Here is a 17,605-nt window from a genome sequence, read left to right as displayed (position 1 = left end):
ATGACAAGGAGTCTGTTTATTGTACTTTAAATTAATCATCCTTCCATAGTATTTGATTGACTTCAGAATCATTTTACATGATTCGGGAAGGTTTTATCCCAATCAACCAAGACTGTTAAGAGTTTCCTGCGTTCTTCTCTCTGTGTATTCCACCCAATCTCCCTGGAATCTGCAGTTGTGAGAGTGAAGGTAGAATCATTTAACAACACTTTCCCTCTTACGCATTCCAATAAAACAGTTCTCAGCCTTGGTTCAAAGTCATGGAAATTTGATGCAGTGAAAATCAATTCAAGAAATGTTACTGCTTTGAACAAGCCTTGATGAAACCTCAACTCTCTACAGAGCAATCATTCTCTTAGGATACGATAAAAAAACCTCAAACCATTCAGTCTTTAGTGTCTGAGCTGTATCAAAACTGGGCCCCTTAAAGGAGAAACTGTTCACTTTGCCAAGTTATTATAAGTTTTGCATTTCTGTGAGGCAGATGACAGACTGCTGTTTACATAAAACTCAAGTTGAGGCCACAAAAGCCACCTCCACTTAGAGCCTTCTGATCTGTCTCACACTTCTTTACAGCACTTCTTGACACTTTAATACCATCCCCCAACCCCAGTTGGTTTTTTTTTTGGTAAGAGATCCAACATTATTTAACTTCCTAATTTTTAAAATGTTATGGTTTACTATCAATCTGTAAAACGTATGTAAGTTTACTTTTCAGGGAAACCTGAAAGTGAATTTAAGCTCAAATGTTATTTATTACAACAGTCACACCCCAGATACTAATTTAAAAAGCAACAGCCTCCACCGACTCAAAGAATTCTGATCCAGCTCAAATGAACCTATTTTCTTTTTTCACAGTGGAGCTTCCCCTACCTAGCAGTTCACACTTTGCCATTACTCCTAACAGTTTACACGTTTTAGAAATGCACTCAAACGTGATTAACATCACTGCTGCCAGACGTTACTCAATCAAGTGCAGCATGTATGATTTGGCCGGGCTGTTACAGTCTGAAGGAGACTCCTCATGTCTTAACGCCTGGTCCTAGCTTAGTCTCTGGCCTTTGCAGGCACACGTTAGGAATTCGCATATCCAAACGTTCTAGAAGTGGCAGGTGCCAATCATCTACTGAAGTTCAGTGAACATTAACTGCATTATTAACAAAAGAAAGAGACAATAGGACTTCATATTGAAACTTTGGATTTTACTGAAGTGGCTCCAAAACCTGGGCTTGAAAGAGGAAATGAAAATGTATGTCAAGGGTGTGCGTACTCCTGTCCCTACAAAGAGGAGCAAGGCGTACAAGTCACCATCAAAAACTTTACTAAACAATGACCAAAGGTGATGTAAACCATATATGCTCTGCTCTCATTTTTGTAGTGTACCCACTTCAGTGATCTGGCAGATGGTGATAATGGTTTCATTAGATACTGCCTCTGACAGTGAGGAAAGTGGATTCAATATTTGTTACTGAAAATATTATGACATTAAATTGCTGTTGTCTCAAAGCCTTTTCCCAACATCAAGTCTTTTTGTATCAAGACAAAAATTGAAACCATAATAAATACAAGTATCTGTAGACAAATACAACTGTTATTATTTGGAAGAAAAACCTTTACAAATATTTTCCCTCATTACTTTACAGAAGCAGAATAGGAGTAACTATATAGCATGTTCAACACTTTTTTTTTAAATCCATGTGTGGAGAACAAAGCATGTGAAAAATTCTATTACTTTGTATATTCTGTGGTAGGTGAGCATATGGATTAGCTATAACTCCATTGGAGCAAAAAAAATACATCAAGCCTGATATCCTGTCGCCAGCCAGTGCCCGAGAGCAGATGCTCAGGAGGATTAAAGGAACAGGCAAAATTAAAATGCTATTTTTTCCAAAACATTCCCTCTGATTCCAGCTATGTGCAGCTTAGTGGTTTCCCAGCTTAGAACTGCCATCTTTGTGTTTAGTCCCCCAGTGGGTTTTATTTCTATGCAAATGTCTAATTGTTTTCTGAAACCATTCAGAATGGTTTGGTATCCATAACATCTTGCAGTAACAAGCCTCACTACATCACAGATATTTTTGTAATTTGGAGCAAAAGTACCTCCTGTTTGTTTTAAAAATACTGTAATTCACTGTATACCCCAATAAATTTATTTTTCCCCAATGAAATTTATATTGAGGATGAAGCATTTTATCTGACTGCACCCAAGAATCCACATGGAATTTAATCCCTGAAAGAAATTCAGGGATAAATGCGCTGTGGAAAAAAGACTGAAGACCAAACATATAGTGTGATCTGAACATGGGTATTCTTAAATAATCCTTATGAAAAAAAGACCAGGGAAAAAAGCATGCTTACAATACTTGATGTCAGAACTTCAAGTCCAAGAAAACCTAGGGAAAGGATGTTGTCTGTTGTTCTCAACAGGAGATATAAGTCAAAATAAATACAAGGGTAGGAAAAAAATGTGTAGCAAAATCAGCTATATTTTTGTTTTACACTTCACTTAAACTCCATTCTTCGAAATGAAGGGTGATACCAATATTAAATTGAACAGCAATTTATAGAAGTCATTGCTTTGTTGCAACTTAGCCAAATAAATAGATGTAATGACTGTTGCTAGAATTAAAAATAATTCTAGCTCTAAGGATATTAAAATATAACTAAAATATAACAGTTTCAAGAGAGAAAATAATTCTGTGACTATGATAAAAAAAAATATCAAACCAATCCAGTCCAGCATTTTGTACAATATCTGAATATGACAAACGTCACAATGCAAATTCTGATGCATATTTACCTCTCCGAAATAAGTGTATATACTGACATATTGGTATGCACTGTTATAGCTTTTATTATGAGAAAATGCTTTTGCTTTTATTGTTTTTCATCAAGTCTGATCTTTGTAGCTTGAAGTACACATTAGATTCCTAATCAGGTAAATAATTTTGTATCAACTTAGCTTTTTGAACTCCGAGATCAACTAAATTCCACTGATTCATGCATTTATAAGTTCAGAAAGAGAGCTGGTCATTCAGTTGATAACAACGCAAAGTTTTAAATGTAAAGAGGCACTTCTTGCAAGTATAGTAATTTTAAATTGTGACAAGCCCCTAATTTATTTTAAACCTCTTTTGGGGGACGGTTTGTGGCACAACACCATAACAAGGATTAGTGTTTCTAAAGCTGCCCGTTTAAATAAAAGAAATGTATCTTGGTAGTGAATGCACATTTCAACAGTATCAAAAAGATATTTTCAATTATTTCTCTTCTTAAATTTCATTACTCCCTAAGGACCATTATTTATGGTATTCTCAGCGTGCCTGGAACTTGAATCTACTTTTAACCTAATGCTTTTTTACTGTGGACCTCTGAGCTATCCCTCTGCCTCCAAGCAGAAGTTCAGCAGTACATCTGCTTTGTCAAACAGGGCAAATCGTTGTTCTCCTCTGTGACTCTGTAAAAAATTTCAGCAGCAAGGAAAACACAAGAGGTAAGCAGCAGTTCAAGTTGATCAGCTTGCACGTTGGAAAGCGAGCAGCTGAAGTGAGCAGCTAAAGTTACTGCATTTGGGAAGAAGTTTCAATCTGCAGCCAATCAGCAACTGGCTTAAGAAAATTTTCCACATCGAAAATTAATCAAGATGGAAATGCAATGAACTGAGCTCTGGCACATGAACCCCCATTAAGGAATTCTGGTGACATCAGAAAGCCTGAAAACAAAAACTCAGGTAAGCACCAGAATGCCCCAGATGCAATTCTAACTGTGGGATTCTAAAGGTGCTTTAGATTTTAACAAAATACATGATCAACAGCACACAATGGGCAATAAAAACCCAGGTAAGAGAAAAAAAAAAAATCTAATGGAGAAAACAGACATTTTCTCCTACCTTACTTCAGTATGTACAAAACAAACATAAATCAAAGTCTCATTTCTTCTGTATTTCTGTTCTCCTGCTGTTTTATAAACTTCTCCTTCTCCTCATTTGCGATGACATTTTGGCAATTGAAAATTATTTACAGTGTAGAGAAAATGATGGGGGCCAGGGAGAACAGAATCACTTGCAGGCCTGGTTCTTGCTGCCTTTAAATATACTCAAGAGGTTTCTATTTTTTGAGGGCAAAGGAGTGTCTTTTTCAGTTAGTAAAAAAGTTTGGACTATATTATAACTTTGCAAGCTACACATCTGAAAGGAACACACCTGATTACATGTATGGCCAGACCAGTTCTGACAAACACAAACCACACAACTTCATCAGAGCAGCTGCAATGCCCAAATGATGTCTCTGGCTATTCTCCTAACTGACCTAGTTGTTTTGCTTTTTTGTTTGTTGTTTGTTTGTTTGTTTTTTATGTAAACTGATACTGATGCACTACTTTGTAGAGAAAATAGAGAATGGATTGTAGTTTTTTGAATTACACATTAGGGAAGATAAATAAGTAATGAACCACTGTAAAACAAGTGCCACAATAAGTAAAAAAGACAAAAGGAAATACTAACAATGAACTTCTTGACAGCTTAAAGCAGTTGATAATGCTTACAATTAGTCATTCAGCATAAGCCTAAATTAATCCAATATTCTGACTACTCGCTGCAAGACAGGCAGCACTGCATGAAGTGCTGCTGCAAACACAGAAAAGAAACAAGAAGCATGCATTAGAGTTCTTCAGCACCCACACTCTTCCTCCAGAGTACAGAATGGAAGTATATCCACTTGCTTCAATATCAGCAGAACTCAAAGGTACTTTCTACACATTCACCCACAAACACACACTTGCATTCTATTGGCAGGGAACATTACAAATTATTTCCTTAGATGAAAAGCAGGAAAGAATAAGCAGGTGGCTTGCTTAAGAAACCAAACTGCATACACTGGATGTGCTGATGAGAGAATTATTTTGTAATATTACTCATAGGTATCAAGAATCTTCAGTAAATAAATAAGAGAAGGATAATACTCACTGTAGAACCTGTCTATATATCAAGTATTTGAAATGTAAGATAAGGAAAAACACTTTATTAGCTGAAGACCAGAAGACAAATTGTACATCTAATAATACAGTAGGTTTATTATTATTTTTAAAGCTACCAGAACAGGCAACACAGGCAAGATGTATTCCAGGCAGTTCCTGTAGAAGAAGTTGTCTGAAACCAAGGGACTGAAAAGCAACAAAGACACACAGTTTTTAGCTCAAAGCAACTGAAGCAGCCAGACTAACTCCTGTGTGCTAAACCAATGCATGTTCCTGCTGGTGGAGCTGTACCGTGTACAAACATGCTAATGCAAAAGTAGAAGAACAACACAAATGTAGTTTGAAAAGCACTCCATTGGGCACAGACTGAAGAAGTGCTTAAATTATAAATACACCCATACGCTACAAGAAATTATAGAATGCATAATTTTACTTTTTGGTGAGTAGCACTACATATATCATAAGAGTAAGTTACCTTCAGAGTATAAAGTAGATAAAGTCATAACTACAGATGGATTCAGAAGAGAACTCCAAGTCTAACAGCTGGAAGCATTATGGAAGTTCAAATCTCAAACTGAACCAAACCAAAATCCCAGATCTGAGCATATTATGGGCTAACGTCAGATTTACATCAGAGTTAAACTTTAGCAAAGGCCAGCAAAATTTAGCACCTCATCTTCTAAAGGATTAAAGTCAGTGCCATATTCTGCACACACATGAACTAGTTTTCAAACCTTAGTAGGTTTCTTTCTATTAGGTCACGTCTTTCTCATTTCCCCTCCTAGTCTTTTCTGAAGTTCTTTCCTGCAACTGCTTTTGATATTTTACGTTTTTCTCTCCTTCCTGGATGCACAGGATTGCTTTTTTTGATTTAGTCAACTTACTAGCATGCCACTTCACATGGTCTCCTTCCTGTTATGTCACATTCCTGCTTTTATTTTGAAATGACTGAAATGCTTTGATTTAGTCTCAGATCATGTGCCGACATGAGCATCTTTAAAAACTCTCCTGGAGAAAAGTCAGCATTTCTCTGGTTTTGTAAAGCAATAACTGCCAAGAAGTAAAAAGAACACACATCCAAAATCTCCAGGCATCCCTTTTCAAGGAAGTGTTGTTGAATCATACTGCAAAACGATGAATGACCTTAAGTTCAGAAAACATACTGAGCATTAAAAGGATAAAGAATTATACTATATAGGGTGTGAAAAACTTACAGAAATAGAATGAGAAAAAACCCCCCACCAGACTGAAACAGTCATAAAACATAAAACTATCACTAACGCAGTAAGGAAAGAAGAGTATCTGTGCTTTTGAGGTGCAACTATGTATAAGAATGAAAGAAAATCCCAAGATACAGGATGCTAGAGCTATCTACCTAGCCTTCAGAGGAAAAACAAACAAACAAACATACAGCTTAAAAATACTTAAAGGAAGAAAAAAGCAGGTACTTTTCTTTCAGCTCTCCTTCCCTCCTCCATTTTTCTTCTTTCTAAAGCAGCAATGTGTGCATTTTTTTTTCGTTTTTAATCTCCTCAGTTTCCCAGGATGCACAGCAGTTAAAGAAACACCTTTATTTCCTCAGCCTATTTTTAGCTGCCTAAAGCATCATTGCTTCAGTAAACATTTTAAATCAGTTAACCAATAACATGTGCTGCTCATTAGCAGTGCCTTAAGCTCATGTGTTATTGGTTTTTTTTCTTTAAAAGGGCAGCAAAGCACCCTTCACCTTAAGAAGAATTTTATGTGAGTTGTTATTGGTGTAAGCAGGAACCTATCTGAAAGAAACGTTAATTTTTTTAACGCCATCTATGGAGTTTAAAAGCATTCTTTTAAAGAAAAGGCCCAAATAAAGACAACTATGAACATGAACAAGTAAAGATAAAAAAGGGATATTTAATGGCTGAGAAAAATTATGTAATATGAATACTTTACAGAAAACAGGCACTCTATTAATTATTCTCTAATTTTACCAACCTCCATCTTTAGAGGAAGAAGAGACTCTACAGAGAGAAAAACAAAACAAAACAGCCTATTTCTGTTCTTCAAAGTCAATATCCATTTTACCGTGTATCTAAAATTGTCTCAAGTTAGGTCACTTGGGTTTTAAATACTCTCAGCAAAGGTAAACCACATGCTTTGCTACTTTGTACTTAAGTCAAAGAAGGAATGAACTGTATCTCTTCCTCGGAGACTCAGCTCACCATTATAGCTTAAAGACTACTGTCCCTTGAAACACTCACACCTGCTGGAACCAAAACACAGACACGAGCAGATGCGTTGTAAAAAGAAACACTGCTAGGAGAAATGAGATCCAGTGCAAGCTTTTCCTTAGTCATGCTAATAGAACCTGTTTCCCCACACCAATCCCTCTAGCACTTGTGCTTTCTCTTATATCCCCAGCCTACAGGTATATCCTTGTAAGTCAGTCCAGCCACGCGAACGTGACTGAACTGGTGGTTTATTCTTATCTATTTTTAAAAAATATTAAGTAAAACAATATTGTGAAAAGCCCGTATGTTGATGCTATTATAGCTGGGGTTTATTTTCCATGAGAAGACTACTTTTGTAGTGCTGTTTGTGGGGTAAACTTGCAATATTTTGGATCTCGCTTGAGAGGAGAATCGCTATGTAATGTTCTTTACTTGCATGTCTGGTTTGTCTTTGGACAAAGCATTTTCTTCCTTTGAAACTTCTTTCTAAATGGAGGAAAAATAAATACTTCTGTCCTCCAAGAAGGTACTGTGAGGATGAGATAATTATTTAAGGTGTTCTTATTCTGATGTGATGAGGGGAACAGAGAAAGCATGACAAATGTAAGAAAATAAGCTATGTTGATCTGGGGCAGACAAACAGAGTGTGCATTTATACACAGACTCAACCAAACAAATTGCACACAACATACACAGTCTCAAAAATAATCTGCAAACTGAACAAAAACGTTTAAACAACACTGTAAGCAATCTCAGCCCTGCGTAAACACTGAGAAGCTCTCTAAAAGGAATGTATATGCTTAACAGACAATTAGAACCCAAGCAAAGCCATGAAGCACAAAACCGGAGCAGGCAGGACTGCAACACTGAAGGCTCAGTCCGTACGCATTGAGGTTAGTAGGAATTCTTCTGCCCGCCTACTTGGAAGATGTGTGTTTACAGCAGGTCAAAGCAAACCCAGCGCTGGAATGCACAAAAGCCATCAAAGCTGTGAAGCAGAGGTGGAGGTACCTTGATTTTGGCTTAGATGTGTGATCAGCATAGCACTTACTTCAGCTATAACTTTTTTAGTCATTTATAAATCAGAGGATCTTTCTCCTTTTTTTTTTTTGTCCTGTGCAAATTCAGTTTGTATTATTACTTTCACTGCTGCTATTTCACACTGTTCAGCAAAACCTACCGGTCAGATATTCCAGTACAGCAGCCATGTACACAGGAGCACCAACACCAATTCTGTACTTCGGGTGGCCTTTCTTAATGTAACGTAGCATTCTTCCAACAGGAAATATGACCCCAGCCTTCGCGGAGCGAGAAGTCTTGGTTGACTTCTTCTTTCCACCCCTGCTGGACATTTTGTCTGCACTGGGTCTGGAACAGCACTCTATATATAAAGGAAAAAACAAAACAAAACAAAAAACAACAGATTATCAAGGTTATCAATAAGGACTGATGCCATAACACCATATACTGGATTTTAAGACAGATGAGTATTTTGGGGTAGGCAATGCATTACGGTGCTTAAAACATACAGACGTCACCTTTTTAGATATATTAAATCTGCTTTGGAATTACATTTCTGTAATTCCTAACAGATGAAACCCAGTACCATTAACAGAACTAAGTGTGATAACTACCTAATGTGAAGTAGAGCTGCTGCGTTAAAGCAGAGAATGCTTCCTGCAAGGAAACTGATACATCCCTCTGCTCTCTGGGAAAAGCTCTTGACTGGGCATTTGAACAACTGTGGTAGGACTGTAACACAAATAACTGTGCTCCTAACTAGGAAAAACTGCATCCACTAAAGGCTTCATAAAGTGCATTCACCTTCTTTAAAGAACTAGATCTTCAAGTATGTGTGAATTTACAGAACAAATGCCTACGCATGGCAAAATACACCTCCTGTACACTAAAAGTTCTATTTTTAGAAAGATTCGAAATGAACCCCTTGAGATTTGAACATATCACAAACCAGATATCTCAACATCAAAGACTGTACTGCTTCAACACGCCCTCTAGGAATGTGATGAACTTCAATCTGCCACCTTTCCTTAATGTAACAGTGGTCTGAACACCCAGGAGATATCTGACAACTGTATCTTGGTTTATCTCAGTGAAGAAACCTACTGCTGATACAGCTGTCAAACATATTTTTTTCTCTCTTTGATTTCTGCTCAGGCTGTAAATAGAAGCTGACAAATCCAGAGTTGGAGGCTTTGCAGGCTCTCAAGGCATCTTTGAAGGTTTAGGCAGTGCACTGGGTTTTGAAATTAACTCTAAGGAAAGGAGACTGTCCCCATATCCCCCTCCCTCCCGCATGTCTGACCTCCAGGGAAACCAGCTGCACACACCAGTGACACACACACCTCTGAACATTCTAGTGCTTTCCTTGTTGCACAAATCCTAACACAAATGCAAATTCACTGGTGCATTTATACACTCCACAATGAAGCCTCTTTAAACCTCCTTTCCCATCACACCAGTTCTGTTTCCCTTTTTTTCCCCTCTCGTTTATTCTGAATTCCATTCTTATGAACCTAACTGTATTTGCCATACATCTGAATCCACAATGTTTAGTTGAGCTCAGAATTAGGCAAAACAGATTCACCAAGCTCATTTCTAAGTTTTGCAACTTCTGTTCTGTGCTGACATGTCCCGCAGTCTTTTAAATCTCAATGAGTCACTGAGATTCAGACTACATAACTATCAAATGAAGACCACTGAGGATAACTAAAGAAACATGAGTATCAAATATTTCCTTTCCACTTCCACACTCCATTCATCAAGGAGTCGATACTTGTACAGCACATTAAGTAAAATAAATGCAAAGGGCTTACTGCTTGTTAAAGGTAAATTAAATAATCTCATCTTACTAGTGCAGACGAAATTCACACTATATTTACTAAACTCATGTCAAAAAACAGACAAAAAACTTTGGAAGAGGGAAGCCATCAAAAGTGCTCCTTCCCCCTTCCTCTGCTGTGGACTCAGCTCTATAACAACTATTATTCTGCTAAGAAGAGGACAGAAGTCAATTTTCTTGCCTTGAGAAACTGCCTAACCGGAGTTCACAACTGATTTCAAAAGCTTTCCATTTAATTGCATTTTGTCACCAACTTAGCTCTGGCTTTGTCTGAAGGAAGGCTGGGTGTGCCTTTGAGTTGGCTATGGACTTTCTGCCAGAAATTATTTTCATAGTTCATAACACATTTTCATAAAAACTACAACTGTTTAATCTCACAAGTGTTAAGAAATTCACTGAACCAAACACCTAGGAGAGTAGGCATGAGAAATACCAGTGCTTCTACCTTCCCTCATAATTCCTTTGTGCTTTAAGCAATAGGTGAATGATGAAAAACATTTTTTCTAGGGAAAATCTGCAAGCCTTAAGCAGATTTGGCTTATGAGTTTATGGGATAGTCAGAATAGCTGGAAGAGAACATGGAAATCCTTATTTCCTGATGTTTCTTTTGGGTTTGCGTTTTGGTGTTGGTTTTTTTTTGGCGGGGGGGAGAGTGTCATGGAGCCATCAGCTGCTGTACCACTTGGATCAAAGTCTGAGTAAAGTATGTATCAATACAGAACTACTGCCAAAGAGGCTGTGAAGGAGCTGGAGTAAATACAGCTCACCCAAACTAAAAATCCCAGTGGAAGACACACACAGATGGCCATGCTGTAGCCGGTAACAGAAAAAGAAGGAACACTCACTGCCCTTTGATTTTCAGTCCCAAGAAAAGGACTAATCATAGAGACAGGAAGTGGTTCCTTCATATATCGAAACAAATGGGCACCGTGTATCACTGTCTCTGAATACACTTCACCTATGCAAAGTGATGTTAAGTTTTTTGCTAGCATCCTGACAATTCTCATCAGTCACGCTGAACCAACCTCCCGTACATTACCCTTGAGCAAAACACTTTGCTGTTACTTTCCAACCTCTTTCATCTAGTGTCCAGATGTTCTACTATTTTCTACTTAATACCTCCAAGCCTCCTGTCATCTGCAGCTAACACCTACCCATATATAAAATGGTATCTTTTTTTACTGTCTTAATAAGCTTATTTAATCACTTCTGCAAACTCCACAGCTTAATTCCCCCCTTTATTTTATACTCCTGGTCACATTTCTCTCATTAATATTTAAGATAACCCTGGATCTATCTTCACAATCCACCTGATCCTCTCATACTGTACATTAAAAATCTTTCTAACTGTAACTTTATTTGTGAAGAAAAATGTTGCCTGAACCAGAAAGGTGAGGGGCTTGTATATTGAAAAAAAGCAAGAACTTCTTCAGCTTTTGAGATTAAAGGTGAAATACCATAGAGATGACTTTCAGAGCTTCCATTCCTACAAACCCTACTCCTACAACATGTAGTAAATCACTGTACCTTTATATGTTAAAGGGTGGAGGGAGGGAAATTCTAATTAGGTTTCAAGTACCACTTTTGATTTTGCAAACCACATAATTTGGAAGGAGAAAAAGAAAGCCTGGCATGGAAGACCTTTTCCTGGCTTAACTGCAGATTCAGGACCATTACTTTGCAGAACCTGTTTGTCCTGTCTTTGAGCTGAGGGATGGTGCAATGAGCTTGCAAAGTCTCTTCTCTGCTTCTAGTTCTCCACAGCAAAAGAGAATGGAAAGAGTTTTCACTTGCAAAAGCCAGCAAAAGAAAAAAAAAAAAATTGCAGTTAAATGTAAAGAGCATGGCAACAAAAAACCAAGAAAACTGCATGCCTTACAAAGATAAATCATTTGAGAACATGTAACACCAGAAATGCTGGAATGCTGCCAACACTAATGAACCAGAGCTGTTTGCTGAGTCACTGCTAACCAGCAACCAAAGGGAACCTTATCACATGTGCCACAGTTCAGACAAGATTTGAGCAGGGTAATTAAAAAAAAACAAAACAACAATCCCAGTCAATGGGCCACTCCTTTCTTTTGTCTTTGCAATGGAATTACTAAGAAACTTCTCAAATAAATTGCAAAGTCTTCAAAGATCTGACAATCAAATAGTTTCAATGTGACAGTTCCAAAAATTATCACTCAGATAATCAGGGGATATCACTGAGGAGCCAACTTAGATAAGTCCACCTTCGACATTGAATCCAATTTAATGCTATATTCTTCAGTGACTCTGCTCTACTTGGACACAGATTGCCCTAGTTGCAGAATTTAGCACCTGATTCATCGCCCTGTGAAAACCCCTTAAAGCCTGTAGCAAGATTCATACTGCTTTCTAAGATCTCAAAAGTCACAGAAATGAGAATTTGATGGTATATTATTTGGGCTCATAGCAAAGATTCAAGCTACAAGGCTCCTCTGCTGTCACATCTTCTCAAGCCATAAATACTTTTTCTAAGAAAAATATAATATTAAGGTGTAGCAATTAAATCAGCATAACTAATATTTTTCTATTTGAAACTGCCTGTAATAAATCTGGTTAGCCATATTTTTCTGTGTGAAGATAGATCCTCTGCTAAATCACACTTTCAAATACCATCTTCCTGTAATGCACATAGACATCAGTTTTCCTGAAAGGTTTAACATCACACAATTCTGAAAGTACAGCCTGCACATCCTGATAAAGTGATACCTAATTTCCAAATACCAGTACTTCATTAACTCAGTCAGTTTGACATTTTCATCAAACAGTAGTAATAAAAGCCCCTGCTATTAATAGTTTTCAGGTATTGGTTCTTAACGACTTAAATTACTATGTATGCTACTGCTGTCAGGCAGGGACTGTTCTGATCATAGGTTTACATTGGTGTATTAACTGCACTCAGCAAACAGATGATTAAATTTAGATCTATGTTATAACATCAGGAGACCATTACTACAACAGGATAAATACTAAGATTTAGTAATTACTTTTCTTTCCAGTAGAAAGACTAAGCTGTAAAGTTCATTTTTGTATCACAAGAGATTAACTGCAATGCTATTTTCTTTCCATTGTTTCGAAAGATTAACAATGTAAGTGCTGTCATTCTCTCTTAAATCTATTTATGTACTACAATAATAGCCACTCACTGAACTCTTTTTGAAAAGGTGCATTTGAATTTACTTTGACAACTAATTTTCTCTGTTCTTGGCTATTCACAAACTAGTCTGGTATATTTATAAAATGCACTGTTTACAGAGCCGCTATAAAATGGTCTCTACTATTACTTGCCTAGCACAACATCATCTCAGTCTGTGACTGTGGTTCCTCAGTGCAACAGTAATAAGAGCTAATCAGTTACCATTTGATCTGACGCAATTTCAAATTTTAGCTTAAGTGCTTTATCAAAGCAGTAACTCTTTGTGGTCTGAAACCGATTATGAAACAGCCATTCCAGTACTATGCTAATTTCTCATCTGAAAAGGCAGCACCATACATACCTTCATTTTCACTTGGAAAACTGAGAGAACATTCCTCATCTAGGAATGTCCAATAGGTGTACTTCCTATTGAAGATTAAGAAGACTAAAATCCCCACAGTGATAATGCAAAGGATGGGAAAAAGAGGAATAACATTTTCACAAAATCTGTGTGCAGAACAAAACGTTGCACAATTGTATTCAACAAGCAAAAGTCCTTCCCACCCACAATGGGTCTGAAACCCTGAAAGGTCCCCCTAATGTGCAAACCTCCACTATTAACAGCACTGGGAGCACAAGGACGGTTTTCGCTGGGCATCCTGCCACCAACAGTCAGGAAAACGTAAATACAATTGTCTTCACTGACCACTGCTGGGAGTACTAGCACGAAATCAAGCCCATTTGTGCATTACAGCTTTTAGTATACTAGGTAAATCTGACACAGGACCTTAAATCATTGGACCATTTACAAACTCAGTGTTCAGAAAAACTGTTGTAAAGAACATTTCAAAAACTTTTTTGGCTCTTGACATTTGTGGAAGAAAGCAAAAATGTAATCAAGAATTCACGTGAATGCTTCCAGGGCAAAATCCAGATGCAGAAGGAAATTTATGATAGATGCTGTACTGCTGAGGGAAGAGAGTGCAAGAACTCAACCCACTGAGAAGGCCGTGAATGGCATGATTCCAGCATCACTCCTTCTGCAGCAAGGACCACGAGATGAATCCTACTCACCCTCTTTTGGACTGGTCTGGGTAAGGAACTGTAACTCTTTCTGTGCCTACAGCCTCTTTCCCTGAGAAGCGAGCAAGCACTGTGTTCCTTCCACAGACACTGCATGTTTCTTTTCCCATTTTACCTCTAGGAAGCACTAAGCTGCCAAAACATAACACTTGCTGCATTGCCCACTGGGTCAACAACTCTTCCAAAGGTCTCTGGAGACTCTTTTTCTCCTCTTGTGGCATCAGTTCTAGATTCTTGCTCCTTCATCTCTGCTTTATAACCTTGCTTGTGCAGGACCACCTTCCATGCAGACCAGACAACAGGCCTTGATCCTGGCTGACAGAGCTGTACAAAAATAGTTCTGAATTTCTTTGAGAGAACAAGATTTTGACCATTCTTCAGGAATATGACTATATCACCTACCTTATCAAGAGAATCAAAGCTCATTGCTGTGTATTGGATTTTACCTGCAGAACCAGGCTAAAGACAAATTTAAACATACTGATTTATTTTAAGACTAAGTTTGCAGCAGTGGATTTTTCTTTTTGCTAATGCTGATCTAAAAAATAAGCAGTGCTTAAGCACTCTTCCTGTATTACTGTCATTAGGCCAAACTCTAATCTTTCTACTAGTTTTAGATCAGTTATAGTTTAATCTATACTGTCAACATTTGGCTTTACTGGCAATCAGAAGGGTATGCCTTGCACAAAACAAAACAAAGTTACTTTTCAGGAACCCAGAAGGCCTAGAAGATTTCAGTGTGAGAGGTTATGACACATAACACAGCAAAATGACACGCAGCCACTACTAAGTAAACAATAATGCAATTCCTTTCTTTCAGAACACTTAAACAGAAGACATTGGGTAGTTTGCTAGAGACCATTTGATATACGATCTCCCATACCCCACTACATTAAAATATATTTTTCAAAGCAACTGTAATTGATTTGTTCCCACCTAAATCTTTTAACTCTGGGTTGTGCCTGAGAACCTGGGTCTTGTTTTTATTAACTGCTCGCTTGCTCCTTAACTCATTCATTTCTTCTGCTCTTAGGAACGAGGGAGGCAGTGGATCTGCAAAGTTCCCTACAGACCTGTTGCTAAGTGACAGCCACACACAGTCCTGGGTAAAAAATGGTCGTTCATTTGTATGGTCAAGAGATAAATAACAAGCCTCATCCAAATACATTTCAACAAACAGTCTCCTCCCATCAGCGTAAATGAAGCAACCTCAGTTTTACACTAGCCTGCTTGCATATGAGGTGGTTCCAAGTGGTGGCTTCAGATGCAATTTCATGGGCCTTCTGCAACTTACTTTTAAAGATTACAGATGAAACAAAAGGATTATAGAAAAACACAAGTTACAGAAAGAGTTTGCTCCCCTGACTGTCTCCTACACGAACGAACATGTCAGTCTTCGGTCTAAATCTGGGGATGCCTGTGATAGACCTCACACTGAGTCTTAGGAACCTGCATTCACCTGCATCTTGCAGTACTCGCAGTCCCCCATGAGAAACACCCACACCCAGAGACAGTCTGTACGGGCTGCTCAAATCCTGCAGGCAGACATATTGCAGGCTATACAAGAAGTGACAGTTCTGGAAGAATAAGATGCATTTCTAGCTGAACATCTATTTTACCACTCTTGGAAGCCTTTGCTTGCAGGTTTAAAAGTGCCATTTTTTTTTTTTTTTTTTAATTAAGTCACTCGCATGTGGCAGGTAACTTTTATGCCACGGTTTCTTCATCTCAAAGTGAAACGCACTGCAAACACACTCTGCTGCTTCTCACTTGCGCTTTTTGCAGTCTCTCTAGATTATCTTCTCCTGCCCGACGACCCGAGGTGGGAAAGAGGGAAAAAAAAACAAAAAAAAAAAACAACAAACAAAACAAAATACAGAAGGGAAAAAAAATAAAAATAAATTAAAAAAGAAGAGTCCGTGCGAGTGCATAAAGGAGAAACCGCGGCTCAACACAGCCGTCCCTCGGAATCACCGTGCGGGGTGCGCGTCTGCGGGGCGCCGGCTGGACCCCTTCCAGCCTCCCTGCCAGAGCCCAGATGCAGATTCAATAGAAATAAAACCCCGCTGCCACCATTTCCCCGGGAGCGGGTGGATCTCCAGGCTTCACCCGAAGCACAACGAGAAGAGGCTGAACCGACAGACCGCCCGGCGCGGCCCGGGCCCGCGGTTTTCCTCAGGGAAGGGGTGGGCGGGGGGGTGATGATACTAAGACCCCAGCTTCCTCACAGCCCACCCCGGCCGGCTCGCTACTCCCGGCCCGGTGCCACCCGCCGCGGCACAGCCCCTCAGCGACCCCGCCGCCCCCTTTCCCCACAGAGCGGGCGGCCGTGCGTGAGGCGGGCACCCCGCGGCAGCGACTTACAGCCCGGCCTCCGGCGGCAAGATGTCTCCCGTGGGCCGGCGGCGGCCCCGCTCCCGCAGCCGCTGCCTCCGTGGGGGCCAACGGGAACGGCTGGAGGGGCTGGCGGCGAACTCCCACAATGCCCCGCGCGCCCTCGCGTCACATCCCTCCTCCCCCCCTCCCCACGCGCGTCCACCTCCCCGCGTGGCCCCGCCCCTCACGACGGCGTGGCGGCCGCCTCGCGCTCGCCGCCGCCACTCGCACCCCGCGGGGCCTCGCCGAAGCGGCGCTCCGGAGCCCGCTCCCCGCCGCCCCCTCCGCCTTGTAGCGCTGCGGAGCCTCCCGCCTCAGCGGCCGCCCCCTCGGTTTCCCCCGCGGCAGCTGGCTGCCATGCGGGAGCCCGGCCCGGTTGGTGAAAAGCCGCGTCCCTGCGTGGGGCTGTGCCTTGGCGCTGCGGTCGCCACAGCTGCTCCCGGCCCCCCTCTCCCTGTGACCTGCCCGGCCATTGTCTGCAAACGCGTTCGCTCCTCGAGCGAGGAGGACAAAGCAGGGGGTTAATGCCACATTCCTCCCAAAATGAAGTTGGTTGTTTGGGAAGAGAAGAGAACGAATGACTGGATCGTTAGCGCTGGTGCGAGGCGTTCACGCTCCACCCATGCTGTACAAAACTGGCTTTCTGCCATTTTATAAAGGCCCCAGATGGAGATTGCGGAGGAGTTTTCACATGGGAGATGCCGATGTCCTTGAGTGCACCTTGCTGGGTTGGGAGAGCTGGGTTGCTGCTGCCCACCCAGCTGACAAAGGGAGGGTGCAGCGCCGTGCTGCCTCCTCTGCCCTCCCCAGCCCCTCCCTGCCGCCTCTGCCCTCCCCACTGGTGCCAGGGCAAGAGGGTGGCTGCCACAGGGGCCCTGGCTGGAGCATGGACGAGTCAGAACAGATTGCTTCTGCATTTACAATGGTGGGACTATAGGC

The 17,605-nt window shown here is 40.3% G+C and overlaps 1 protein-coding gene across 6 annotated transcripts in view; it reads right to left on the bottom strand.

The window, feature by feature from the left end:
- LOC102091124 (core histone macro-H2A.1) overlaps positions 1-16,821 on the bottom strand; it is a 46,811-nt gene extending 29,990 nt beyond the window's left edge. For 4 of the 6 annotated variants that reach the window (XM_065029950.1, XM_065029954.1, XM_065029951.1 and 1 more), the window contains exons 1-2: positions 16,655-16,797; positions 8,365-8,565 (exon numbers count right to left, since the gene is read on the bottom strand). In XM_065029950.1, the coding sequence (XP_064886022.1) occupies positions 8,365-8,536 (172 nt within the window). In that variant the 5' untranslated portion in view covers positions 8,537-8,565; positions 16,655-16,797. Of the gene's footprint in view, positions 1-8,364; positions 8,566-16,654 lie in introns of all 6 variants that reach the window. The other 2 variants (XM_065029953.1, XM_065029952.1) reach the window with 2 other exon arrangements.
- Between the last annotated feature and the right edge of the window lie 784 nt (positions 16,822-17,605).

Source organism: Columba livia, chromosome 14 (genome assembly GCF_036013475.1).
Source record: "Columba livia isolate bColLiv1 breed racing homer chromosome 14, bColLiv1.pat.W.v2, whole genome shotgun sequence".
Classification (NCBI taxonomy): Eukaryota; Metazoa; Chordata; class Aves; order Columbiformes; family Columbidae; genus Columba; species Columba livia.
The sequence above is the reverse complement of the archived record's forward strand: the minus strand, read 5'-3'. Positions and strand labels throughout refer to the sequence as shown.